Below are 27,343 nucleotides of genomic sequence, written 5' to 3' on the forward strand. Positions count from 1 at the left end.
TCTATTGTCCTCCTGCTCTTACATCCAGCTAGATTTGCCCAAACCTCTCAGGGACCCCTGGGGAGAGGAGAGGAACAGGGGTGGGTGGGTGAGAGTCATTCAGACCCCCATTCCTTATACCCTCTGCAATGGGCCAACGCGCCTCAATCCTTGGGTTCCTGGCAGGTAGCACTTTCCCCCACTGAAGTTTCTGACGAAGCTACAGTATAACATCTGGGCATTTTTCTGGAAGAAAAAGCATGAGTTGAGCCCCGACCTAGAATCCCCGCCAAGAAAATGCGTGTTTGTGTGTGGCCTCCCAGCTCCGCTCACAGACCCGCCTACACGCAGGGGGACCACCCCTGTCGGACCCATTCGAGGCACAGCCCAGCAAAGCCAGTCTCACCGTCGGGACAGCCAAGAGCATCTCCACCAGGGAAGTCAGTGGTAGAATTTCTCAATTTGCTTTTTGTACTTCTGGGTGATGAAGTGTCTCCTAATCTTTGTCGTCGGACCTGTCGAGAAAGGGGAGACCAGTTCAGAGGTGGGTATGAAATCAAAGTCCACGTGTCCCGTGTGTGGGCCGCAGGGTCCCGTGGCCAGGGAAGGCTGGGGCTGGCTCTGCCGTCAACTCCGTGCGTGCCTCACCTTCCCCATCCGTGTGGGGATGACAGACTCCGCCCCTCGGCTGGGGCTGTGGGGTGAGGGCTATGGGAGCAGGGAGGCAGACAGCGTGCTGACCTCTGTGGCTCATGTGGCCTGTGCACCCCATGAAAGGGGCACACCAGCCCCTGATTTTACAGGTGAGGAAACGGGCTCAGAGAGGGCCAGTTGCTCTGAGCTGACCCAGCACATAAATGGTAGTGGCAAGACTTGAATTCAGGCCCCGATCCACGCCCCAGGCTACTCCCAGGCTCTGGGTCACCATGGGGTTCAGGCTTCCCCAGCTGTGTCCCGAGCAGCCCCACAAGGACTGCGTTTTCAGACTGGTTGGAAGAACCAAGGATCAGAGGGACAAGTCACTTGGAGGGGACAGGATTTGAGCCCAAGTCGTTGGAGGCTGTGTGCTCGCCTTCACCCTAACTCTGCAATCCACGCCATCAGATTAGAGCTGAGTGCTGAGAGCAAGCCCCAGGAAGGACGCTGAGGGAAAGCAGGAGCCCCAGCCACCCTGGCGCGAGCCCTCCCCTCGTGGGCCAGACAGACCAAGATCAGTGAACACGTAGGGTAATCCCAGACCATGACGTGACGTGGGGGAAGTCTGCAGTGTCGGAGTGGGGAGGTTGAGCTGTAGAGCTGCTCCATTGAGGGCAATGGTGAGCCACGTTAGGTCAGAGAAGGTCGCGCGAGGAAGTGGCCTTTAGGGTGAGACGTGGACAATGAGAAGGAACCAAAGAATTGAGTTGGGCGGGGGGGGGGGGCATTCCAAGCAGAGGGAGTAGCAGGTGCAAAGGCCTGAGCTAGAACTACACCTGGAGGGTTGTGGGAACAGTGCGCAGGCCCGTGCGGTTGGACCAGAGTAAGTGAAAAGGAGAGGTCAGCAGGAGAATGGTCATGCACGGCCATAATGAGGAGTTTGGCTTTTATTCCAAGAGCAGGGCATGGGGGAGAAGGGACGTGTGTGTGTGTGTGTGTGGCGGGGGGAGCTGCGTACCAATGAGCTGAAAGTGGACCCTCAGACCCCCAGTAAAGGGCACATCTCCTCAGTTCCCATGTGGCCCTGGACACTAGCAAGGGAGCAGCCTCCAAGTGCCAAGGCCACCTGCTCTCTGGGCTGCTCACCCAGCTCTCCATGTAGGACAGAAAAGTCCTTCTCCAGGATGGCCCACTTATGGATCCTCTGCACGTTGGAAATGGCTTCCTGATTCACAGCATCTATGCCTCGCTGGATGGCCTTGTAGACCAGGGGGTCCTGCAGCTCCAGAATCTCAGAGACGGTGGACACGTGGCTTCCCAGGTTCCGGCAGAAGTGGATGGCCTCCAAGCTTAACTTGTCCAGTGGCTCTCCGTTCGTCCTGTCGACCTCACACTGGCGCAGGACACCCTCGTCACCACACCCAGTGACCACACACACTCCCTGGCCACACCCGAGGACCAGGAAGTGGGTCTTGAACCCACAGGGGTGTGCCCTCTGGACCCTGGGGCAGAGACTCCTCCTGCTCCCGCCCCTGCAAGGACAGCAAACCCATGTTACCTTCAACGTCAGCAGGACGCTCAGAAACTTTGCTCTATCTCCCACTAACACGGCATTACTGACTATGGGAATCTTCTCTTTAACCAAGTTCTCGATGGGAATAGGGGCCACGTTCTCACCGCCAGCCATAATAAGGATTTCTGGAACAAAGCGTGGCTTGGTGAGGGTTCGACAGTGACAGTACAAAGGGCTTGCCCCCGCCCCCCCCCCACTGAGGATCAGAGAAAGATGCTGACACAGATGACCACTCACTTAGAAAACCCCAGAAGCAGAGAAGGACCCCCGCCCACAGCTGGGACTCCCACCATGCCCTTCTCCAAGCCCCCGACGCAGCATCACTCTGGTCCTCCTCTTCCTGTCTCCTTGAAATTCCCATCAAATGTCCAAGTCCTGCAGACTTCACTTGGACAGCGCTCTATGAACCCACTGCCTGTTTCTTGGGCCTCTCTACCCTTTCCAAGCCCTCCGAAAAGTCTTGCTTGGAAGATAGCACAGTGCTTCTGGCCATGCCCTGTCTCTGTCTCCAGATTTTCCTACCATTTGGCAACCCCAAAATCTCTTAAATTCTCTTTAAGAGAATTGTGTCACTTCCCTCCCCACCCAGCCTCTCAAATTCTCTAAGAGCCCCTCCTCCTGCCCCAGATCTGTTCTTCTCTTTCATCTAAGGATGCTGGCTGCCTCCCGTCCCACCCAGCCAGACTCCCTGTGTCTTAGCCCATGATCTTTCAGCCATCCCTACTGAGGTGGTTAAGGCAGTGGTACTAATGTGATGGGGATGGACACCTGTGGTGGTGTCTGCCAGGGACTCCGGCATCGAACACTGCTGTTTGTGTAGGGAGCCCTTCTCTCCACCTCGAACGCTTGTGGTTTGGACGAGGACTGCCAGGATGAGCATGGGACCAGGTCCGACCAGTCCGTACCCTCTAGTCTCTGCAGAGGTTTCTCTTGAGATGGGATCCGGTGAGAACCGGATCTAAAACTGTGGCTATGCCTTGGTGGTTAGGGTGAGCCTAGACTGTTGGCAGCCATCTTGTCACCAAATGGGAAAAGCCTCTCCAAGAACGGCCCCAAAGCACCAAGGACGGCTCTCAGAAAGGGAAGGACCAAGCAATTCCTTTGATGCGATTTTGGCACCTGGGTCCAGCCACACCTGAAGTGAGACCTCTTGGACTACCACATTTTTGAGCCGATAGTTCCTCTTTTTCGCTTCAACCTATTTCAGAAGGCTTTTCTGTTGCTTGTCATGGAAATGATGCTAACCTAGCCCTCTTACTGAATAGCTACTGCCTACGTCGAGCTCCCTGCCAAGTACCTTTGATGCGGCCGGTGATGTAGAGGTAACCGTGGTTGTCTATGCGGCCCAGGTCCCCCGTGTGTAGCCAGCCTTCGTCATCGATGACCTCCATGGTCACGTCTTCCATTTCCAGATAGCCCATGAAGACGTGCCGACCCCAGATGCAGATCTCCCCGATGCCGTCCTTGCTCTGCTGGTGTAGCATGTCCTTACATCCAGCCATGATTTTGCCACAGCTGCCGGGGGGCAGGAGGGGGGAAACCAGGGCTCAGGGAGACAAGGTCACCCATGTGGGGCAGCCTGGGTCCACAGCCCGGGCTCCCTTGCGGGATCTGCTGCTCTCACCCTCTCCAGAACCTGGTGGGCATGAGGAGGTGTACCGATAGTTCCAAGAGAAGGAAATACAGATGGATTTGGAACGGACACAAAGAGGGTTTTTTCCCAACGTCACCCATAACAAAAGGAAAATGCAGGAGAGTCGTGTTGAGGTACCATTTTTTTACCAACTGCTTTAGCACCATGGGCGGTGTGCATGCAGAACGTTCGCTTCAGCACTTTTTGTGAAGAAGAAGCCCTAAGTATCCACCGGTGAGAGGACCAGTTTGGTAAATGACAGTGCATGCATGCGGGGGGACTCTCTGCAGGTGTTGAAGACGGGGCAAGTGCTTTGTAGAGGGAACATTCTCTATGAGATGGGCATCTCTGGCCAGCCAAATCCATTTGATTTCTGAGCTTGGATGATGTGAGTCAAGACCGATGGGAAGTTCATATTATGAACCTGGATAATGAAGGACACTGGGCTATCCGACCTCCTGTGGTGCCTGAGCACCAGATGGCAAGTAGTCATTGAGAGAGGCTGAGTATTATGTTCATTTAACAATGGAAAATGCTTTCGTTGGGGAGAAAAGCATCAATGTCCAGGCACTGCTCATACCAGGTTAGCGTAAAGACAATGGTGGGGTGGTCTGGCCTCTGGGAGGGTGTTAGGGGTTGAGTTGAGCCCCTCTCTCCCATCACACGTTGTATGGCTAACTCCCAGCCCCTCAGAATGTGACTGGATCTGGGGACAGGGTCATTGCAGATGTCTTGAGTTCAGTTAAGATGAGGTCATACTGGAGTAGGGTGGCCCCAAGTCCGGTCTGCCCGGTGTTGTCCTAGAAAGGGGAAGCTTGTATTTCAGACATGCTTTCGGGGAGAACCATGTGTTGATGAAGGCAGAGATCTGGGGGATGCGTCTAAAAGGTCAGGCTTGGAGCCTGGGGCCAGCTGAGCTTGGGAGAAAGCTAGCAAGGGCCCATGGACGTGTTTGAGATGGAGCATGGCGGAGACGAAGGGTCTTCGGAGGTGAACCTGGGTTAGATGAGCCTGGAGGGGGGCATCTGGAGGCAAAACTCACAGGTGACCATTAGGGAGACCCTGGAACATTCTAAGAGCCCTTGTCCATGGGCTCTTGGACACATGGGGGCTTCCCTTGTGAAGATTTAGGGCTTGGAAGCTGGAGAATAAGCATCATTCTGGAGACTCAGGTCAGAGTGGCTTGCCCACCCTCCCCCCTTTAACTCTAGTACCCCATGTTGTTGGAGCGCTGGGGGTCTTCCCAGGAGGCTGGTACCTGTGAATCTTGTAGTTATTCTGACTGAACATGCTGTGGGGTCCCGTGCATTCCGTCATACCGTATATCTCATTTATAGGCAAGTCCAGGCTTAGGAAGAACTGAGAGGTCTGTTGGTCGAGAGGCGCAGCCCCGCTGATGGAAAAGTGGCAGTTATCAAGGCCAAGGTCACTCCTGACTTTGCTGAACACCAGGGCCTTTGCCATGCGGTAGCTCCCGGGAGTGTCATGTATCCTGTGAATAAGAACACCAATGCCCTTGGCATGGCTCAGCAGCCATGGAGCTGGACAGGGGTCGGTGGGCACCAGCTGGAGAAGGCTGAGCCCCCTTCCCCATGGCCCTCTCCCTGCCTGGCTGCGCCGGACCCTCCACCTACCCCAACATCCTTTTTGTATTGACCTTTAAGCCAATAACTCTTCCCCATGAGAACACCTTCTTCCTCAAGCTTGAGAATTTGACACTATTTTCTTTGATCATCTCCTGCATCTTCTCCCAAATTTGGGGCACCCCCAGAAAGATGGTGGGCTTTACCTCCTTCAGAGTGCTGATCAGGGTGCCCTGCAAGAGACCGAGATGGGTTAACCACACCTGCCCCCTGCCTGGAACCCAGATGTCCCATCTCTCCCCAGCCCGTAGGGTCAGCCCTGGAGAAGCTTCTCTTGGCTGATTGGACCAGAGTGAGCACCCACCCCAGGGGGCCCACCCACTGGCAGGCTGGGGGCCAGTCAGTGTTCCCTCTCTGGGTGAAGTCTAGGGACTTGGTGGAGAGCACCAACTGGTGACAAAGGCCGACCCAAGGAGGCAGTGGACTGTTGCACAGCTGTTAAAAAGGGTGTAAGATTTGTTCCCAGACAGATCTGTGGGTTCATGCAATCCCTTTCAAAATCCAAGCAGACTTTTCCACAGACTGACAAGCCCATCTCGACATTCATATGGAAATGCAGAGAACCTAGAACAACCAAAGTGGTTTTAGAAGAGAAGAACAAAGTGGGAAGAATTACTACTCGATTTTGAAATTTATTCTGCAATAGGGTGATCGGCCGTGCTGGTTTGCTCAGAACCCAAGTTGCTCCTGCAAGGCGGGATTCTCAGTCGTAAAACCAGGAATGTCCCAGGCAAACCAGGGCAAGATGGGCACCATGCCAGAAAGCCAGAAATGTCCAGTTGGTGCAGTTTGGATGTAAGGCTGGACATACGGGTTCAACGGGACAGAACAGAAAATTTAAACAGGAGTCTCTACATTTATGAGCACTTGGCAGTCCATGAAAGTGCCCGCGCTACTCAGTGGAGGGGAGGCTAGTCTTATCCTGAAAAGTCGAAGCAAGGGCTCCATTTAGCGTCTTCTCCCCCACACAAAAGTGAACTCAGGACGGAGCACAGACCCAAGCGTGAGCACGAAAACTGGAGGGTCCATGGGGAGCGCCACAGAGACCCCCAAGGCCCGGGGATAGGCCAGGGTCCCGCGCACACGGCACCACACTCACGAAAGGAGAGAAAAGACTTCATCGGAGTTGAGAATGAAAAGACACGCCCCCGGGAGAAGGCGTGGGCAGACTGATAATCTGGTCCAATGCCACTGTAAGAAGAGATATGGCCACATTTTGAAGTGAGCAAAAGGTTGGCACAGACGCTTTTCTCCCAAAGAAGGTCGATAGCCGGTCACCAAGCCCGTCAGGAGGCGCGCGTCACCTGCTCGGTACGAGGGCTGCCGCCTCCCACCCACTTGCCACTCTGAAAACAGTCTGGCAGTTTCTTAAAACGTGAAGATACCTTTATCACCCGCCGGGTGCCGGGTTGGTTGTTTGGAAACTGGATAGTTTTCGGAGATGATAAGGATAACGGGCAGATGGGAGCTTCTCAGGTCCTGAGGGTGCGTGGGTGCACGTGACGCAGTCAGCCAGAGAAGAAAGTATTTATCAAGTGGCTACAACGCCCCAGACACTGGGCACTGGGGTGGGAAGGGGGTGAAGAGGGGCCAAGGGGATACTGAAGCAGAAAACAAAATGACAGAGAGATGTGGGTAAGGGCCTTGAGATGGGTTTGGTTTGGGGCGCTCTTTGGTGCTGGGAATACTGACTTTAAAAAAAAAAAAAAACCCACACACACATTCTGCTTTCAAAACAAGTCACATCTTCATTTTGGATTGTTCAGTGCACAACCCACACAACCATATGTGGATGCCTTGATTTGGGTAAAGATAAAAACTAAAAGAATGTGGCCAACTGTTTCCATTGTTCTTAAATGGAGTGTAAGATGAGGAGAGAGAAGGAACCCCCTGGATCCAGGGGCTTAACAAACCCAGCCACTGACCCCGGGCTGCCCTCCGCCTTACTTTGAGAGCATCTGGTTGAGCAAAGTAGGTGAAAGCCCCGATCTTCATGGGTAACCACATATCCATCATTTGAGCTGCAATGTGGCTGAGGGGAAGGTAGCTGACCACCACCTCCTGCTTTTCTGTGGCACAAGACAGGCCACTGTTCTTTGCCACTGCACCCGCCGTCCACGTGATCTGGAACACAAGTCGGGCTTACGATCCAGGGGGCTCCCCCCGGCCTCCCTGGAGGACCATTTAAATGTGATTACTTAACAAACACTTACAGCACATCTGCTGTGTGCTGGGCCCTGCTCTCACGCTTTCCAAACATGAAGTCATCCCATGCTGGGTCAGTAACTACAATCCTTTATACTTCACAGGTGGAAAAACAGAAGCCCAGAGTGGTTAACAAACTTGCCCAAGGCCAGGAGGAGCGGTAAAAGGTAGTGGGCAGCTTTGGATGTTGAACCGACCCCCCTTGGATCCAACAACAGAGCCTAGCCTCGGAATGTCTGCATGGAAAGTCAGAAATCTTAACGGATCCAGTAAGTGGCCCAGGATCCAATCCTGGCTCCGTCATTTGCTAACTTGGCGACCATAGGCTCTTTGCTCACCTGTAAAATGGGCACAGGGGCTTCTCGTGTCCCACAAACCAAAAGGCCACCCATAATCCCATCACACAAATATGCCACAGTTAACATATGCTTGTTTCTCCTTCTCCAAAAGGTGCCTCGATGTGTCGTTTTTGCAGATGTATAATTTTGCAGTCTGTTTTTCTCACTGGTGTCCTCCCTTCCGGGCGAAGAGTTACCTTGTTAATCCTGCCACACAGACCTCCACACCATTCCTCCCACACATGAGTCAGGGTCCTGCCTCAGGGTCTTTGCACTGGCTGTTTCCTCTGCTTGGAATGCTCTTCCTCCAGCTTGCCCCGCAACTGAGCCTTTCTCACACTTGCCGTTTCTGCTTGAATGCCGTACCACCTCAGAGGGGCCGTGTCACGCCTCGCAGACTGAAGCTGCTGTCGTCTAAGTCACTAGGTGCCATCACACACCACAAGGGTTCCTGACACCTTACCTCCTGGTAAGGGGTTTAGCGAGAGGTTAAAGGGTGCCTAGCTCAGCGTGGTGCCAAGTGCCCTGGGAACTCGAGCAACTTTGAGCTGTTGATGCGTGTGGAGAGAACTGGGATCACTTACTCTGGGAGGCAGCTCGGAGAGGCAGAAGCCATTCTCGTCTCCGTCTTACAGATGGGGAAACAGAGGCCCAGAGAAGGGGAGGAACTTGTCCCAGGTCACACGGCTGGCAGGTGGGAGGGCTGGGATTCGGAGCCAGGCGGCCTCGCTCCAGGGCAACTCTTGATCTCGCCTCAGGTCGTGATCTCAGGGTCGTGAGATCGAGTCCCAAGTTGGGCTCCACGGTCAGCGGGGAGCCTGCTGGAGATCCGCTCCCCCATGCCCCTCCCCCCACTCTCTCAAATAAACACGTCATTCAAGAAAAAATGTGTGCTGTGTAGCCAGCCTGTGTGGGTTCAAGCTGCACCACGGTGCTCTCTGTGTGAGCTGGGCCAAGTTACAGAACCTCTCTGGACTTCAGTTTTCCCACCTGTAAAAAGAGCCTGTAAAAAGAACTGGGAGGGTCGCCGTGAGGATTTCCCAAGCGTAAAGCTCTCAGAACAGGGCCTGGTACGTAGTGAGCATGACTGTCTCTCCTGCTTTTTTTCTTTTAAGCAGTTTATTGAGGTGAAACTGACAGTGTCTGACACCCCCCCCATTGGTCTCCACCAGTGAAACCATCACCAGCCTCAACATAGTGAACATGGGGTCACCCCTCTGTCATGCCTCCCTCTGCCACCCACCTCCCCCTGCCGCCACCCAGGCAGCCCCAGGTCTGCTTTCTGTTCCTACGGCTAAGTTTGCATTTCTTAGGGTTTTGTGTAAATGGGATCTTTTAGGACCTGTTCCCCTTATTCTCCTGTGCCAGCGGTCTGAGCTACTATCACCTGTGGACTCCGTCCAGACACACACGTGCCTTTCCCAGACACGTAGTCCTTCTTAAGTAACCAAAACATCAACTTCTGCTTTACTTCCAAGAAGCAGAGTGTATATCCTGCTCTTCTACCTGCTTGTTTTACTGTCGAACACTGTTCTACGCTCTCTAGGAATATCTCAACTCATTTCATTTTCAAAACAGCCCGGGAGGCAGGGGCTGTCATTATCATACCCAGTTTAGAGCTGCGCAGACAAGGGCTTGGAGATTTCAGGTGTCTGGCCCGAGATCATGAGGCATGATTTGAACATGATTTAGAGGTCTGCTCTAAAGCCCCTGATCTCCCTGCACTGTGCTGCCCTCTTGGAAGTGCTTCACTGGCTAGAGAGCCCCAGGGGGCCAGACCCCCGAATGCTACCCTGCCCCCAATGGGATGAGAACAGGAAGAGCCGGAGGGCCGCTGGCCTGGGTGCTGTCACCATTGGCACTGGGTTCATCACCGTTGGCACTTACGTTGTCATGGCTAAGCATCACTCCCTTGGGATTGCCTGAGGTCCCAGAAGTGTAGATGATCACAGCGCACTGATTAGCCTTCTGGCTTTCCATGATCTCGTCCAGCTGGGAATCGGGGATGTCGTTGCCCAGGTCCATGAAATCATTCCACTGTGCAGAAGAGACAGGCAGAGAATGGGGACTCGGGATGTGCGGGGGACCCTCGACACGCCAGGGGTCCCCTTCCCCTGTCAGGTCTGGTGCCATCAGCTTCTCTAAAACACGATTCCCAGCGAGAGGGAGGACTCAGGGTCACCAGCCGTGGTGCCTCTTACAAAAGCCCTAAGATGTTTGCTTCCCCTCCTTCACTTCCTGGTAGGCTGCTGGGTCTGCACCTGTGACCGCAGCTGGTCCAGTCACAGTGAAGGTCAGGGCTTTTGCTGGAAGTGCTGGGACTGGAATGAGTCATCAGGGCACGAATGAGTCAAGATGTAGCCCCAGGAGCTGCCTAAGGTCACACAGCGAGTAAACAGGAACTAGCAGTCTAAACCAGTACAGTCACACTCCGCTCTTACTGACCTTCCAGAATGATGCCTCGGAAGGAACTGTTGGGTTGTATGGACTGAGTATCACACTGGACCTGCAAAAATTCTACCACCGAGCCCCCCACCCACCAGGCTCTGGAGGAGGGCAATGCCCTGAATTCAAGATGGCAGGCATGTAGCACCTTCCAGAAGCCGAACCAGGGGGATGCCAGCCCCTGTGACATCAGGTCATGTCCAAGGGCATCTCTGCTTGGTTCAGCTGGGAGGGCGTTGCTGGCATCCAGGGGGTGAAGGTGGGGGGCGCCACTCGACATCCTGCAGTGCGCAGGACAGCCCCCGACGAAGAGTTATCCACCCCAAACGTCCATAGCAACGAGATTGAGAAATTCCAGCGTAAGTGGTTTGGCTAACAAGTGAGTTTTCTTAAAGTATCCAGACCTCGGGTATTGTTGCTCCTATGGTCACTTTAAACCTCTCAAAAGTCTATGATTCTGGTCAGTTTTCTTCCTTATTTATTCACCATCCCTGGTCTTAGTATTCGAGTGTTTTCTGGAAGGTATGAATGCTGGCAAGGTTTTGGTTGGCCAGAGAGGATCATGGGCATCTTCTGTCCTGCCCATGTGGGGGCAAACCTAATAAATGCCGTCGACATTGCGGGACTTCTGATTTGAGTCGTGGGTTTGAGGGTCTCATCTCGTGGATATTAACAGGAGCTTGTCCTTGGGCCTCACAAGCCTCCTGGCCTGGCTTCTGTGAGATAACCCAGTGTATCCTCACACACAGAACCCATGCTCTGGCTAAAGCGTGTCTCTGTTGCTCATACCAGCACATTTCCTGACAAAACACGCTGAGGCAGGAGCACCCGGGTGGCTCAGTCGGTTAAGTGTCTGCCTTTGGGTGAGGTTATGTTCCAGGATCCTGGGATCACGTCCCACGTTGGGCTCCCTGCTCAGCAGGGAGCCTGCCACTCCCACTGCTTGTGCATGCTCTCTCGCTCTCTCTCAAGTAAATAAATAAAACATTTTTGAAAAATAAAACATAAAACACCGTGAGGCAGAGTGCCTTTTCAAAAAATGACTGTGATGGCATTTATGGTTTCACACACTCTTTGGTGGCCTTTCCCCTCCCTCAGTAAGAGGTGGTCTAGGTCCCCACCCCAACCCCCCACTGCTCAGCAGACCTTTTGGTCTGCCGTGATGGGCACAATATGTTGGAAGTGATAGTGTGTGGCTTCCAAGGGTAGGTTGTTAAAGGCAAGACATCTTCCACCTTGCCTTCTCTCTGTCTCTCTCTCTCTCTCTCTCTTTCAGTGTTTCTGTAGAGCTCTGAGCCAGGAGTAAGTCCACAGATCCCTAGGTCACCATGTTGGAGAGGCCACAAAGAGAGAGAGGGAGGCCCAGGACGCCCAGGTGCAGGGTCCAGACCAGAGTGAGGACTGGGGACTTAGTTAGCTTCCAGTGCAAAAATTGAAAGAGTTGCAAACAACAAAATAAAACAAAAGGACAACAAACCTTTGGCAATCAAGAGAAATTGTATTTTAATGCAATATATTTTAAGTCACTAACCATCAAAAAATCCATGATTAATGAAATAATTTAAAAAAAAAGGTTTTTTTGAAATACCAAAAATTTGAGCGAAGACAGGCTCCACAAGGGCTGTTGGTCCAAGCCATGGCAGAAATGCTCAGCCCCATATTCATATTTATACATATTAAGTGACAGTTCACGGTTTTAGTGACACTATTATTGATGACTTGGCACATATTAAAGCCGCAAGTCAAGTTTTAACAAACTCTGGTTGGGATATAAAGTAAATATTTAAACCCAATGCCGTGGGTTTCCACACACCCTGCTTTTCAGTGACGTAGTATTTTTTCAATTGCCTTAATGTTCTGAAAAAAGAAGTAAGAATAAAATGATTGTTGTTGTCTTAAGCCACCAATTTTGGGGGGAGACTTGTTGCACAGCAATAAATAACCAGAACAGACATCTTCCCATCAATCAGACCCTTCACACCAGGAAGAAAGAGGAAAGCCCTAAAGGCCCCATATGCCTGCCTTGCGGGGCCACCTTCCCCTTGGCTCAGTGCCCCCCCCCCACACTTACAGAGTACAGGTTATTACTGCTCCCCTTCATGGGCAGCTTGTACTGGACGATCACCTTCAGGGGCTCCATCCTGCTCTGCGGAATCTGAAAGAAAGTTCCACATGGGCCTCCTGGCCCTGGGAGAGACTGAGGGTGGATGCCTTTCCTAAGCAATGGCCCACAGTGACCCCAGCCTCTTTACTCTACCCTACCCAGACTGTACAACACGGCTCTTTGTCCCAACTGGCAGGACACAGCCTGATTTTAGGACGGGTTTCTTTGTGCTCAGTATCAGTAGCCTCCAACACTTAAAGGCTGATGAAGATGAGAGCCTCCTGAGTCCTGCTCCCCTCACAGAGTCATGGTTGTTGGTTTATGAGCCCGCCCCTTGCACTATATGCCCAGGATCCATTTACCCTCCTAGCTGGAGCTAGGCAACAAAAATCCTCTGTGCAGGTCCCTGGAACCTGGGCAAGCTCAGGACTTTCTACTTATACTGAGGACTTTCAGGTTCAGTAGACCATGCCTGCGGGATTCTTGTACCCTGTTGATACAAAGGAAGGGGTGTGGCTCCACAGCTTGTCTAGCCAATCCAATGATGAAGTCACTTCCAACATATGGCATGGTAATTATAAATATAACCAAGTCTCCAGCATAGGTTGAGAGAAGAGGACAGAAGCTCTGTGAACAGTGGGACAGGAGGTTTCCAGAGAGAGAGGGAACCGACATCCAGAAAGCTTGGAACAGGAAATGGCCAGGGAGATTTGAGGACTATGTGAAGTCTCAGATGGCTAGGGCGAGGATAGAGAGAGAAGACTGGGGTTGAGGCAGGGAAGGATGGTGAGGGCCATGTCGGAGACACCTTGGAGGCAGTGGTGAGGAGTCTGGAGTTTATTCTCCAGGAGGCAGGGAGTCAGTGAAGAGTTGGAGGGCTGTAAGCCTGTGGGTGTTGCCTAGAACAAAAGACTTCCAAGCAGAACTGAATATCCAGTTTGGGAGGAGCGTGTCAGAAGCCTGGCATTGAATCTTGCATACAAAGAGTATGCAGTATCTTCTAATGGTAGAAAAACCCAAATTGTAAGCCAGTATTTGGCAGAAAGGACCCAGTCTTCACCCACCACCCATCCCACAGTTTGTTCTGCTATGAACAGAACAAATAGGGAATGATAGGAGAATTGGAGATCGTAGAGGCATGACTTAAGAAAACAATTTGAGAAAGTTCAAGGCTGAAGGGAGGAGCTTGTTCCCACCTAACCAGGTTAGGAATTAGGAGTCCAAGGAGGCTCGGTGGCAGAGTGTTCTAGTTCACTGAGTCGAGCTGGATTTCATGAGTCTGGAAAGTCTACCCTAACTTCAGAGATGTTAAAATGTGGGAAAACATGACCAATGATGATTGGAGGATGCCATTGACAGCAAGATACATCTCACCTCCAGAGATGTGTGTAACTCAGAAATACGATATTGACGCAACAGCCACAGGGCCCTTGGGCTGAGTGCTGAATCTGGTCACCTGCCCTCACACCCCCCTCCCCTGAAAGGACTCCTCCCCCCATGGGATCCTCCTGCTAAAAGCTGGGTCAGGAAATTGCAGCTCATTCAAACACTAGTAATTGAAAAACTTTCTACAACATCCACACGAAGGTACTACAAGAAGAAAAAGGGAGCACGAAGGAAGCCAAATTTTATATGTAAAGAAAAGTCACCACAAAGCAAAGGAAAATTGCCACCCGACATTCCAACATAGGATTTAAAACATACGAAGTAAACACAGCTGGAAAGGAAGAACACAAAGCAAACCTACAAGCACAGAGGGAAGAGAGAGCCATACCAGAAAGAGGTGAAACAGGAAGTGGTAGAACTTAGCGAAGAAACGGAAGAGAAAGAAGCACTTCAGGAACGATGATAGTTATTTAAAAAATGACTATTACAAGGGGGTGTAAGCCTCAAAATGCTTACATTTCTAAAAGAAAACAGTGGGCTGTATATGAAGTAATACATAAACACATTTAAAAAAAATAGAAGCTTACAGGCTGGGCAGGGAGCCTACGTAAAAAAATAAAACAACTAAAGGGAACTTAAAAAAATAGAATCTCAGTAGGAAATGAAGTTAATACAAATTGGAAGTTAGATCCCTGCCACTCTACCCTGTTCCCCCTAGTTATACGTGGAGGACACTTACTGAACCCAAAAATGGGGCCAGCCCCACCACCCAGCCTATCATTAGCATCCACCTGGGACCAACAGGACAGGTAGTCAGAGCCCTGCAATCCCCCTGGGTGACTGGCGGGCAGTGTTTGAGTTTGGGCTTTACCGAAAGGATTTTCCTTAACTGTAGGTCATTCTCAAGCAGCAGGATGTTCACTTTGGCATGACTAATGACGTACTGACAAGCTTCCGCAGAGTTGGTGGCATAAATACCAACACAAAGACCCCTGGGAAAAGAAAAAACATGTGCGTGTGCACATCTTAACATGGGAATGTTCTGGAAGTTGGAGGGGGGCGCTCTAGAGACAAGTTCTGAGTTTGCAGCCTTGGTACCAGCTTCCCTTCCTCCACAGCTTCACCGTGATGAAATGAAGCCGCAAAATAAGGGTGAGGAAAGCAGCAAGTCCTGTGATGTCATCGTGGTGGCCGATCACGATCACGGAACCCTCACAGCATCCCATTTTAAAGATGCGGAAACTGAGCCTCAGGGCAGGGAAGTCAGTTGTTCAGGGTCCCAAGGCAAAGGAAGCTAGAGATAGGGTTTGGACCACCCCCCTCAGGCACCTGTTCCCTTCATTTGACTGCCTTTTGTTCTTGCCTTTAACCATTCTGTTTTTCAAATTTGCATTTCCCTGATGGCTAGTGATGTCTAGCATCTCTTCACGCTCTTGTTGGCTACTTCCCTTTGGGAGATTTTTGTTCAAGTCTTTCCCTTATTTAAAATCTTTCTGTCAGGGCACCTGGGTGGCTCAGTGGGTTAAAGCCTCTGCCTTTGGCTCAGGTCATGATCCCAGGGTTCTGGGATTGAGCCCCACATCGGGCTTTTTGCTCAGCAGGGAGCCTGCTTCCCCCTCCCTCTCTCTGCCTACTTGTGATCTCTGTCTGTCAAATAAATAAATAAATAAGATCTAAATAAAATAAAATAAAATCTTTCTTTTCTTCTTTAAAGATTTTTAAAATAATCTGTACGCCCAACGTGGGGCTCAAACTCATGACCCTGAGATCAAGAGTCACATGATGTGTCTTTTTATTACTCATTATAAAAGCACCGTCTATATGGGAGATGCTAGTCCTTTGTCAGGTTGGTCAGTCAGTGTGTCTGTCTTGCCTCCTAACCTGGGGTTGCCCCCGAAATTCCCAATCACATCTCAGAGCCAGCCCCGGGCTGCCAGCCCAGAGTTGCGGCTCGCCCACAGTCGGAGTCAACCCAGCCCACAGTCTTACCCTGCTAAGATGGCACCGAGGGAAGCAATGAACCACTCGACGGAGTTAAACCCCAGGATGCCAACTCCGTGGAAACGCTGCAGGCCCAGCTTTGAAGGCAAAAACAAACAAACAGAAAGCAGAAACACAAAGACGTCTTGTTTCTGGGTGGGATCTGCTCACTGGGATGTGGGAAAGCAGATTCCAAAGCCCATGAGGTCACACTGGGAAAAGGCAGCGTTGAACCTAAAAATCTGGGGTGTGATATTTTTGTGACTGTTAGGAGGCCGCTTTGCCTCCCTCTGCATAAGGCACCATTTATTTATTCTTGTTTGTATGTATTTTATTTTTTTATTGTGGTCAACTGTACAAAGCAATTTTGAGTGCACAACTCAGTGGCATGAAGCACACTCACACTGTTGTACAATCATCACCACCATCTGTCTCCAGAACTTTCCATCTCCCCAAACAGAGACTCTGTTCCCGGGAAGCATGGACTCCCCACCCCCTGCCCCAGCCCTGGCTCCCACCCTCTCCTCTCTGTCACTGTGGACCGGACTCCTCTGGGGCCCTCCTGGGAGTGGGGTCCTACGGGATGTATCCTTCTGGGTCTGGGTCCTCTCACTGAGCCCTGTGTCCTCAGGGTCCCACCACGTGGTGGCAGGAGTCAGAATGTCCTTCCGTTGTTAGACTGAATAATAATTTGTTGTATGGGTGGACCCCACTATATCTTCTCCATTCATCTACCAAAGGACTCTTGGTTGCCTCCACATTTTGACTGCTGGTTATAATAGTGCTGTGAACATGGTGCAAAAGTATCTGTCTGAGTCCTTGCTTTGAATCCTTGAGGAATTGTTGGGTCACATGGTAATTCCGTGTTTTATCTTTGGAGGAACCACCACACCGCCTTCCATAAGGGCTGCACCATTCTACATTCCCACCAGCAATGCACAAGTGTACTGGTTTCTCCATGTCCTCGTTGACACTTGCTGTTTTGTCCTTTTTTCAAAGATAATGGCTGTCTTAATAGGTGTGAATTTATTTTTATTTGTAATAACAGAAGTACTCCAAGAGTGATAGCCTAAAGTGGTGACAAATTGCACTTTTAAAGGTGTAGCCTTGGGGCGCCTGGGTGGCCCAGTCAATCAGCATCTGCCTTTGGCCCAGGTCATGATCCCAGGGTCCTGGGATTGAGTACTTCTCCCTCTCCTCTGCCTGCCGCTCCCCCTACTTCTGCATGCTCTCTCTCTCTCTGTCAAATAAATAAGTCTTTCAAAATAAATAAAGGTGTATCCTTGATCTAAATGTACTTGAGAATGAACCAGGAAGGTAATCATGAAGGTAATCCTCCTTGGGGCAGGCCCAGGTTTTGCCACACCCCAGATTTTAGGCTCAATGCTGGCTTTTCTTAACGTGACTCCATGGAGTTTTGGGAACCTCTAACTTTGTTGGCTCTTTTAGTCACATGGGGCAAAGCTGGCAATGACCCTGTCCTTGAGGAAAATGTAAGCATTTCGAAGATACCTGCCTGCCAGTGCTTCGGAGCATGATAAGTGTTTCTGCTTAGTAACAAACAGGCTGTCTCCTCTGCAGGTAGACAGTCTCCAGCAATGTGCAGATAAACTGATTTAGTACTACTTAGATCCCTGAGGATTAGGAGAGTAGGGATCTTTGAATCCCCAGATCTAAGGACATAGCCAAAGATCATCATCTCTCAGGAGAGGCGAATCGTCACAGCACCATGGTGGGGCAGCCAAGCAGAGACTCCATATCCTAAGAGACTGTTCTCATCATCTCCTGGTGAAGACACGTGGGTGTCAGAGGGGAGGGTAGAGAGGAACTCAGGTCTGGGTCAAAATGTGACAGCATTTTCTATGAATCAAAGCCACCAGGCATTCCCTTTTATAACAGGAGCTACCTATCGTATCCTTATCTATTGCTGCCTAACATATCACCACAAACTTAGCAGTTTAAAACAACACACGTTTTATTATTGTAGTTTCCATGGGTCAGGAGTCTGGGGACAGCTTAACTGGGTGCTTTGCTTAGGCTCTCCGGAAGCTGCAGTTAAGGTATCTGCAGGGACTGTGGTCGCCTCTGAAACTTGAGAATCTTCTCCCACAGTTACTGTTTGCTCTATTTATTTCCACGTAGTTAAATGACTGAGGTCCCTGTTTTCTTCCCAGCTATCAACTGGGGACTGCTTTCCCAGAGGTGGTCTGTTGTCCCCTGCCACATAGCCCTGTCCACAACATGGCAATGTGCTTCCTCAAAGCCAGCGGAAGAATCTTTCTTTTAATGGTTTTCCTGATTAGGTCAGGCCCAGCAGAGCCCTTGCTGTTTTGATGTACTCAATGTCAGCTGATCAGGGAGCTCAATTCCATCAGCAAAATCTCTTCACCTTTGCCAGCACAGGAGGAAAATCCCATCATAGTCACAAGACCTGCCTGTACTCAAGGGGAGGAGTCTGTCCATACGGTGTGATTATACCAGGGGTTGGGAATCTCGAGGGGTCATTGTAGAATTCTGCCTAACATGCCTACCAAAGTAGCCAATATGCATATTTTTTATAATATGATTTTGGCAAGAATAATAAGTAAGCAGAGTCTCTCACACACTCTGAGTGGGCTGATAGAAGCACTTTCTCTGTAAGAATTCATTGTATAAAGAAGGTTCTCTGTGCCTCCATGTATGGATGCAAAGCCCGGAAACACTGTCACTACCCACCAGTATGCCAGTATTGTCACATACATATTCGTAGTTGCTGAAAAGAGTATGGATTTGTTTTTAGTGAATCAACATGAAAGGAACTCAGAGTGTGGCAGGCGGCTTCCAAGATGGCTCTCACTGAGTCCCACCTCCTGGGGTTTGTGTTCCTATATAATCCCCTCCCACATTGTGTCAAGGCTGGTCTGTGTAACCAGTAGAATAGGAAGAAGGGATAGTATGTCACTGAGATTAAGTCATGGAAGCTATGGGAAGATAGGATTCCCATCTTGTTCACACTTTCTTTTGGATCACTCATTCTGGAGGAGTGTCTGAGGACACTCAGCCCAATGGAGAAGGACAGGGAACAAGGAACCAAGACCTCTTGCCAATCGCCGGCCATGTAAGTAGGCTTACAAGTGGACCCTCTGGCCCTAGTCAAGCCTTCAGATGGACAGCTTAACCACAGCCTCCTGAGACACCATGAAACTAAATTTTGGGGTACCTTATTATGCAGCAGTAGCTAACTAATACATAGAGATTTTAAAAAGCAAGATGTGGGGCGTCTGGGTGGCTCAGTCAGTTAGGCATCAAACTTTGGCTCAGATCATGATCTCTTGCTCCTGGGATCAAGCTCCGAGTTGAGCTCTGTGCTCAGTGGGAAGTCTGCTTGTCCCTCTGCCCCTTTGCCTCCTTGTGTTCTCTCTCTCTCTCTCTCAAGTAAATAAGTAAAATCTTTTCTTTTAAAGCAAAAAAATAGCAAGATGCAGAATGATGGGTAGAGTAGGCTACCATCTGTGTAAAAATTTGCATATAGAGAAATTTTATAATATATACACATAGTGTATTCCCCAGAAGGATTTACAAAAAACTGGCAATGGTGGCTGCCTCCATAAGAGAGGGGTCAAGAATTAAAGGGAAAATTCTCACCAGTTAACCTTCATTTCTTGTGGTGCCTCATGCATTTTATACCATATGTTTGTGTATGTAGAATGAATGATCGACTAAGTGATGAATGAATGAATAACTCATTTACCTTGATCAAGGCTCTTGCAGCCTTCCGACAAGCCGCATAGTACTGGTTGAAATTCAGAACTTCCCACTGCTCACCATTCTTTGTTGCAAGGGCTGGATATGCCCCAAATCGTTTGACTGACTCCCGAAAAAAATCAGGGATGGTTACTGGGGTCTCATGGCCTGGCCCATGTTTTGATAGCCTCAGAAGGACTTCTCCATCTCGATGAATGGTCCACAGCCCAGGAGTAACTGCAAATAGCCACCAGGGTTGGTGGCAAATGTTTTTATTAAATTAATAACTTTGGGGGAGGAGTGTCCTTTTGGGGCTTGAAGGGCTGAGTGTTGAATTAATCCCACTCCCCGGGTGAAGTCACATGACCAACGCCAGCCAGCCCATTCACGCTTCCTCTTTCTTACTTTTCCTTGCCCCCCCCCCGCCCAACAATTTCCTGTGAAAAGTTTCACACCTACAAGAAACCTGAAAAGTCTGTAAAGCCAACATCCTCTTACCACGTGGTTTCCACAACTGCTGGCATTTGCTCCGTTTGCTTTATCCTATCTCGGTCCCACCATCTCTCTACATCCGTCCATCACTCCATCCATTTCAACGCTGCGGCTTCCCATCCTTTTCCCCCTTAAACACTTTAGCATGTGAATCATTAGCTAGAGTTCCATATTATTTATAGGGTCTTTTTTTTTTTTTTAAAGGTAAAATGGGCACGTGGCAGACTACATATGCTTTGGTCAGTGGAATGTGAGAAGTGGCTGTTGTGTGTCTCTCTCCCAGGCGGAAGGTTTAAGAGCCAGTGTGTGACCCACTATACCCCGTTCTCCTCACAAAAATGGTGCAAGCACGTGTCAGGGAGGAACCCCAGTGCCAGATACACATAATGCAGGCAAGAAACAAGCCCGTGTTGTGTTGAGCTGTTGAGGTTTGGGGTCGGGTGTTCAAGCAACATCACCCAGGCCACCTGATTCCACCAACTTATACGGACCAGGCAGAGGGGCTGGCTCGAGGCCAATTTGTTTTCTTTCCTCATTCACCTCCTTTCAGGAGTGAAATGTATGACCCCTAGAGAGAAGAGAAGAGGGTTTCCTCTGGAGCGAGTTGGTGTGCAGTGTGTTGCTCATCATCCCCCAACCATGTTGCTCTCACCGCCCCCCCCAACCATGGGCCAAGTGAGAGAAGATTCCGGAAACCCTCTTGGAGAAATGGGTGTGTGACTCTTGACTTTGAAACTTATCCACTGGAGGGCTGGTGGCTGGAAACGGCCGAGTAGACAGTGGGGTTGGGAGAACACCACACGTCTACCTGCTGAGGGGCACTGATTTTTCCCCTTGACTGACATGGACCTCATGGAGAGACTGCTAAAGGCTTTTGGCTGGAAGCCAAAAGAACCTGGAGATCTGTGTCCAGAGGCAGATTGTGAGGAAAGTCACCAGTGGGCGCTGAGCAAAGAGCATGCACTACGTATTAGTCGGCTAGGGCTGCCGTGACAAAGTTCCCCAGACTGAGTGGCTGGCACAACAGAAATCTGTTCTCTCAGTTCTGGAGATGATAAATATGAGATCAAGGTGTGTGCACAGTTCGCTCCTTTGGAGGCCCTGGTGGAGAATATGTTCCATGTCTCTCTCCTCATTCCTGGCGATTTGCTGGCCATCTTTGGTGTTCCTTGGCTTCCGGAAGCTTCCTCCCAGTCTCTGCCCTCAGTTTCACGTGGCATTCCCCCTGTGTGCCTGCCTGTGTCCAACTTGCCCCTTTTCATATGGACACGGTCATTGGGTTAGGACCCACGCGAATGACCTCGTGTTACCTAATGACACGTGCAGTGACCCCTCTTTCCAAATAAGTCATAACCCGAGGTGCTGAGTGTTGGGGCGCGTCTTTGTTCGTGTGGCTATTCTAGCACAATACAAGACACTTACAAATAACATGTATTTCCCATAGTTATGGGGGCCAGGAAGTTGGAGACCAGGGCTCTGGCAGAGTCGGTGTCTGGTGAGAACCTGCTTTCTGACTGATAGCAGCTTCTCACTGCGTCCTCACTTGGCAGAAGGGAAGAGGGAGCTCCCTGGGGCCTTCTTTATAAGGACACTGATCCAGTTCACGTGGACCTCGTAGCCTGATCCCTTCTGATCGGCCGCACCTTCTAATGTAATCACCTTGGGGTTAAGTTGCAACATGGGAGTTTTGGAGGGACACAAGTGTTTAGACCATGGCAGGGAGATATAGTTCAACCCATGGCAGCCAACATCAAGGCCAGGCTAGTTCAGAAGCGCCCCCGCCCCCGCCCCCAAGGAGAGTTAGCAGCAGGAGGCATGACAGCTTACAGTGGGCAACATTGCGGGGAGAGCATCGTGGAGGGGATGAAAAAACAGCTCATCAGGCCTCTCCGCCCCCACTGCTCCAAGCATCCAGCCTGAGGCCTGGGGGAAGGGAGAAGCTTTAAATGGGACAGAAATGTGGAGGGGTGTCACCTGGACCCTGGTTAGGGATATTTTGTTGGCTGTATTGGATTGAATGATGCTCCCCCGAATTCATGTACAGAATCTCAGAATGTGACCTTATTTGGAAATAGGGCCTTGGCAGTTGGAATCAGTTGAGGACCCCGAGATGAGATTCTGGATGTAGGGTTGGCCCTAAATCCAATGACTGGTGTCCTTATAGAAAGAAGAGAGGACACAGAGAGACCCAGAGAGGAAGGTCATGTAATGACAGAGGCAGAGATAGCTGTGAGGACGTCATAAACCAAGGATCGCCAAGGATTGCCAAGGGCCACCAGGAGCCTGGAGACCAGGGAACGGACTGTCCATCACAGCCTCCAGGAAGAGCCAACCCAGACCATCGCTTGATCTCAGACTTGCAGCCTCTAGAGCCCTCACAGAAGGCAGTTTCTCTTGTTTTCACCACCCGGCCTGGGCCCTGGGAATCCAACAGTGACCGGAATGACATTCTGAAGATGGCTGTCACTTGCGAATGGTTATAAAAGCTGTCATTCCTGCCAACATTTTAGGCACTTGGAAGAGGGCAGCTGTGAAAGATAATGAGTTCATTCTGTCTCGTGATGTTCCCTGAGCTTTGTTCCGCTGGCAAAGTGGTTACAGCATACAGAGGAAAATCATTATCGTATACCTTCACTACGTAGTTATCATAAAACATATAAAATACAAATGGTAATACAGAGTAGCATTTAATTACAATATACCTGTACTCTATGATATGTATTGTCTGTATTATATAAATATTATTACATCTGCGTTATATGTATGTAAGTACATCTGCGTTCTATTACTACATCTGGACTCTCTCCCTCTCTCTCTCTTTCTATATATAGAATCGCATCTGCACTTTATATACACACACACCATGATACCCACTATATGTCCTGTCATATTCATATCTATACTATATATATTATTACATTGTATACACACACACACACACACACACACACGTATAATTATATCCGCACTATATATAATGGTTGCTGGGTGCTTTACCCACACGGCTGTCCTAATAGGCAGGTGTTGCGATCAGCATCCCGTGGTACAAACAATACAAATGAGGTTTCCAAAGAGCGGGCCCTCATCCCCCGTCACAGGCTTGGTGGAGCTCTGCTCAGACAGCAGCTGGTTGGGGCCACCTGTGCCCCCTATCAGATGCAGGTAGGAGTCGCCCATCCCTCCACCCTCGTTTCGGGCACATCAGCCAAAACCAGGGACCCAGGCAAGGAACAAGTGTACCCTGATTCTCTGAGGAGGCGTTGCTCCTTTATGAAAAGGCTTGGCTGACTCTGTGCCCCGTTCCCTTTCCCATATGCACTCGAGCACAACATACCTTTGTTTTTACTCATGTCTCCTTCAGGGTCCTTAATCTCCACTTCCCGAGTCTTGGGGTTTTCGGCCTTTCCAGGTCCGGAGACACCATGCTTCACAGCACTGCAAGGCACAAGGCAGGGAACTTAGCAGGGCCGGCAAAGGGGCTGCAGGTGTGAGGCCAGCTTCCATCCACTGCCTAGAATCCTGGGGTTGATTAGTCATGCTGGTCCCAGGCCCAGGAGGGGAGGAGAGGGGTCCGTGTGACAGATCGTAGAGCAGTTGTAAGTCCAGAGGGCATTCAGTCCGTGAGTTTCCAGAAGTCTCTTAAACGGCTGGGGCATAACAGCCAAGTCCACATGGTGAGGGTGGGTGAGGAAACATTCTGAACTCTAGGAAGGGAAGGAAACCCTTGGGAGAGTTTGGTTCTGGTTGGTTGCCTTAAAGATAGTATGACATGAAAACCCAAAGGACGTAAAGGAAAAACAGAAAATCTTGCTACGTTAAGAAGTTTTTAATTTCCACGTGGCAAAAGAATACCATAAAAACTCAAAAGATTCACAACAAATTGAGAAAAAATACGGGTAACGTGTCTAATAGAGAAAGGCCTGATTTCCTTTACATGGGAAGAACTCCCGTGGATCTGTAAGAAAAACTCCCGGTACCCAAAAGGGCATAAATAGAAAGTTCCCTGAAAAACTGATTTAAAATGACTTTCTCAGTCATGAGCGAATGCAGTAGAAAATATTGTGATGTATTTCACCTGTCAGATTGAGTAGGCTCTAAAAGGCTGAAAAACACTTGATATTAGTGAGAATGCGGGGAGACAGACACTCTCATACATTGTGAGACTGATGCAGTCCCCTTGGAAGACACTGTCCAGAGGTCAGACTTCAGATCACATGGTCGCTAACCCATCCTTGGAGGACAGTGACGATTGTGGCTGCCGCGGTCCTGGCATGCTCATGAACTGGACTCCGCTGTTTGAAACCTTTTTTGTCCGGTGGGGTCAACCACCATTCCTTAACCTTGTGTGATTTTCAGTGTGTTAATCCTTAAACCTATTAAGCAACATTCTTTTAAACATTCACTTGACAAAAATTAATAGTTGTTATTATGTTCCCCAAAATTTATATGTTGAAGCCCTAACACACCCCTCCCCAGTGTGACTGTATTTGGAGATGGAACCTTTAGGGAAGTAATTCAGGTTACAGGAAGTCCTAATAGTGGGGTCCTGAGCCAACCGGATTAGTATCTTCATAAGAGGAAAGGAAACCAGCTCTTGCTCTCGCTGCATCTTGTGAAGACACAGCTGTCTGCAAGCTATGAAGAGGGCTGTCCCCAGAAACCAGCCCCGCTGACACCTTGGTCTTGGATTTCCAGCCTCCAGAACTGAGAGAAAATAAGTTTCTGCTGAGTCACCCATTCTGCAGTACTTTGTTACATGGGGCAATCCACTTGCATAAATGTTTAGAAGATACTAAATCTTAAATGCCATTTAATGAACTTAGGAATTTAACAAATCAAAATTTCTGAAACATCCGAACATTGGCCACGTTTCATTAATCAGATTCCCTTAAGCATGGAATTAAAATCACAGATCCAGTATGTTATTTCGTTCCAATCCAAGATGTCTGCAGATATCATCAGCGGTGCCCTTGGGGGCCAGAATTGGTGGCTGACATCATTCGAGAACAGTGTGTCGGTGGTTTCCGTGAGGGAAAATTGTCTTATCTTCCTCGTGACAAACGTTATACTTGATACCAGAGTCAAGCAGTCCTAAACTCTAGATTTGCAGTTCGTGTCCTACAAGAACCTGACGAGACACCATCTGGCAAATACAGCCCCACAACCTGTGCACGGTTGTATGATAGCAAACTCTAGCTGTATAGTTCAGTGAAAATGAGTAGCTAGAAAAGCACATTATAATATGAACTTAAATGAGTCTCTGTGGCATTGATACACACAGAGTAGATCAGTCAATGGAGGAAAGCAAATAGCCAGACATAGCCGATCTGAATGAAGCTAGGAAATCGCATGCAAAGACATTCATAAAGTGTGCTACAAAAGAAGAAGCCAGGAGCTCCAAGGTCCTCCTGGAGAAGCTGGCCCTGGCTTAGAAAGTTGGTGTCCCCCACCCCGTCTACCCTTTCATCTCCATTTGTCCTTCCGTCCCTCCCTCCCTCCCTCCCTTCCATCACCCTCCCTCCCAGCCGTCCATCCATCATTCCATCCTTCCCCATCATGCATCCTTCTATCCACTCATCCATCTGTCTATCCATCACCCAACCAACTTCCCTCCCTCTCCCCCACCCTGCTTTCCCTCCCCTTCTCCCTCTCTCTTTCTGCTCCCTCTTTCCCCCACATCTGGCTCAGTCTTCAAAATAGGTCCCCAAACTACTGCTCCCCCAGACAGGCGCAGCTCTCTGGAACCTGGACTCCCTCTCATGAGCCAGAGGGACCCTGCTCAATGGTGGATTCCACCAACCACATTCAATGTGTGGATTCCAGCCACATCCCAACCCAAACAAGGCATCTGTGATCAGTGGGGACTGGAACACTGACTGGATGTCAAATGACACGAAGAAAGGATGGTCACTTTTTGAAGTGTGATGATGGCTTTGAGACTCAGTGAAGAATCCCTGTTGCTGAAGGATTCCATGTGAAAGAACACACTGTCTGGAGTTTGCTTTTAAACAGTCCAGCGGGAGCATGGCCGCATGGAGAGAGACAAGGCCAGCTCCATGTTAACAATTATTGGAGCAAAGCAATGGAGAGCTGTTGCTGTTGTTGGGAGGGGTGGGTCATGATGCTATTTGTGTGTATGTGTGAAATGTTCCATCATAAAACTATAAAAAAATAAAAATAAAAATAAAATGTTGGTCTGAACCATGTCCATCCTCTGCCTGCAACTCTCCAGGGCTCCCACCTCCCTTAGGGTGTAAGCCCGCGTCTTCTTTGTGCCCACAAGGCCCTGCACGGCCACCTGCCCCTCCCTTCCCTCCTCTCCCGTCTCTATGGTACATCCATACCGTGGAACGCCACAGGACAGGGGATGGAACTGTGGATGCAACCGTTTGAGCAAATCTCGAAGACCTGAGGGAAAGAAGCCAGACTCAAAAGGCCACAAGCCTTATGATTCCATTTATGTGACTTTCTGGAAAAGGCAAAACAGTAGTGACAGAGAACAGGTAGGAGGTTTCCAGGAGTTGGGGTATGAAGTGGGGTTGACTGTGAAGGGGGAACAGGAGGGAAATTGGGGGTGGGGTGGCAACAGTGACTGTGCTGCTGGTTATACGACTCCAAGCATTTGCCAAAACTCTAAAACTCTACACCAAAAACATGAATTCTGCAATGTGTGAATCAGGTGTGCTGTGGACCCTTCCAAAATGTTCCGTAGCTGGTTCATTGGGTTTTCCAATATCACTAAAGGTAAAACTTAAGGAGCAAATAGCCTGTTAGCAATCACTTCCCATCTCCTGTTGAAACTTAGTTCCTGTCCATAGTATGCCAATTATGTATTGTTTAAAAGCCTAATCGTGGGGCATCTGGGTGACTCAGTTAGTTAGGAGTCTGCCTTCAGCTTGGGTCATGATCCCAGGGTCCTGAGATTGAGCCCCGCATCAGGCTCCCTGCTTAGTAGGGAGTCTGCTTCTCTCTCTGCCCTTCCCCACCCCCCGACTCATGCTCTCTCTCTCTCTATCAAATAAATAAAATCTTAAAAGAAATGAAAGCTTAATCACTCTCCCCAGTATTGTTGCATGGTGATAGCATTCTTTCAAGCTATATTTTTATTCTATCAGTCTAAAGAGAAAAATTTCATCCAGCCAGTTTTACTTAAAAAAAAAAAAAGTTACATATAAAAAGGCTTACTTTGGCAAAGTAAAAAAAAAA

The 27,343-nt window shown here is 49.8% G+C and overlaps 1 protein-coding gene across 1 annotated transcript in view; it reads right to left on the bottom strand.

The window, feature by feature from the left end:
- Positions 1-420: 420 nt before the first annotated feature.
- Positions 421-27,343, bottom strand: part of LOC308354663 (long-chain-fatty-acid--CoA ligase ACSBG2-like) — a gene marked incomplete at both ends in the record, with an annotated part of 58,183 nt that continues 31,260 nt past the window's right edge. The window contains 13 exons of the mRNA XM_080822243.1: positions 421-494; positions 1,762-2,008; positions 2,174-2,313; positions 3,486-3,703; positions 5,080-5,313; positions 5,456-5,637; positions 7,412-7,588; positions 9,895-10,044; positions 12,524-12,607; positions 14,814-14,934; positions 15,932-16,020; positions 19,653-19,882; positions 23,472-23,572. Of these exons, the coding sequence (XP_080678369.1) occupies positions 421-494; positions 1,762-2,008; positions 2,174-2,313; positions 3,486-3,703; positions 5,080-5,313; positions 5,456-5,637; positions 7,412-7,588; positions 9,895-10,044; positions 12,524-12,607; positions 14,814-14,934; positions 15,932-16,020; positions 19,653-19,882; positions 23,472-23,572 (2,047 nt within the window). The remainder of the gene's footprint in view (positions 495-1,761; positions 2,009-2,173; positions 2,314-3,485; positions 3,704-5,079; positions 5,314-5,455; positions 5,638-7,411; positions 7,589-9,894; positions 10,045-12,523; positions 12,608-14,813; positions 14,935-15,931; positions 16,021-19,652; positions 19,883-23,471; positions 23,573-27,343) is intronic.

The sequence above is a fragment of the Martes martes genome, assembly GCF_963455335.1.
Source record: "Martes martes genome assembly, chromosome: 1".
In the NCBI taxonomy this organism is placed as follows: domain Eukaryota; kingdom Metazoa; phylum Chordata; class Mammalia; order Carnivora; family Mustelidae; genus Martes; species Martes martes.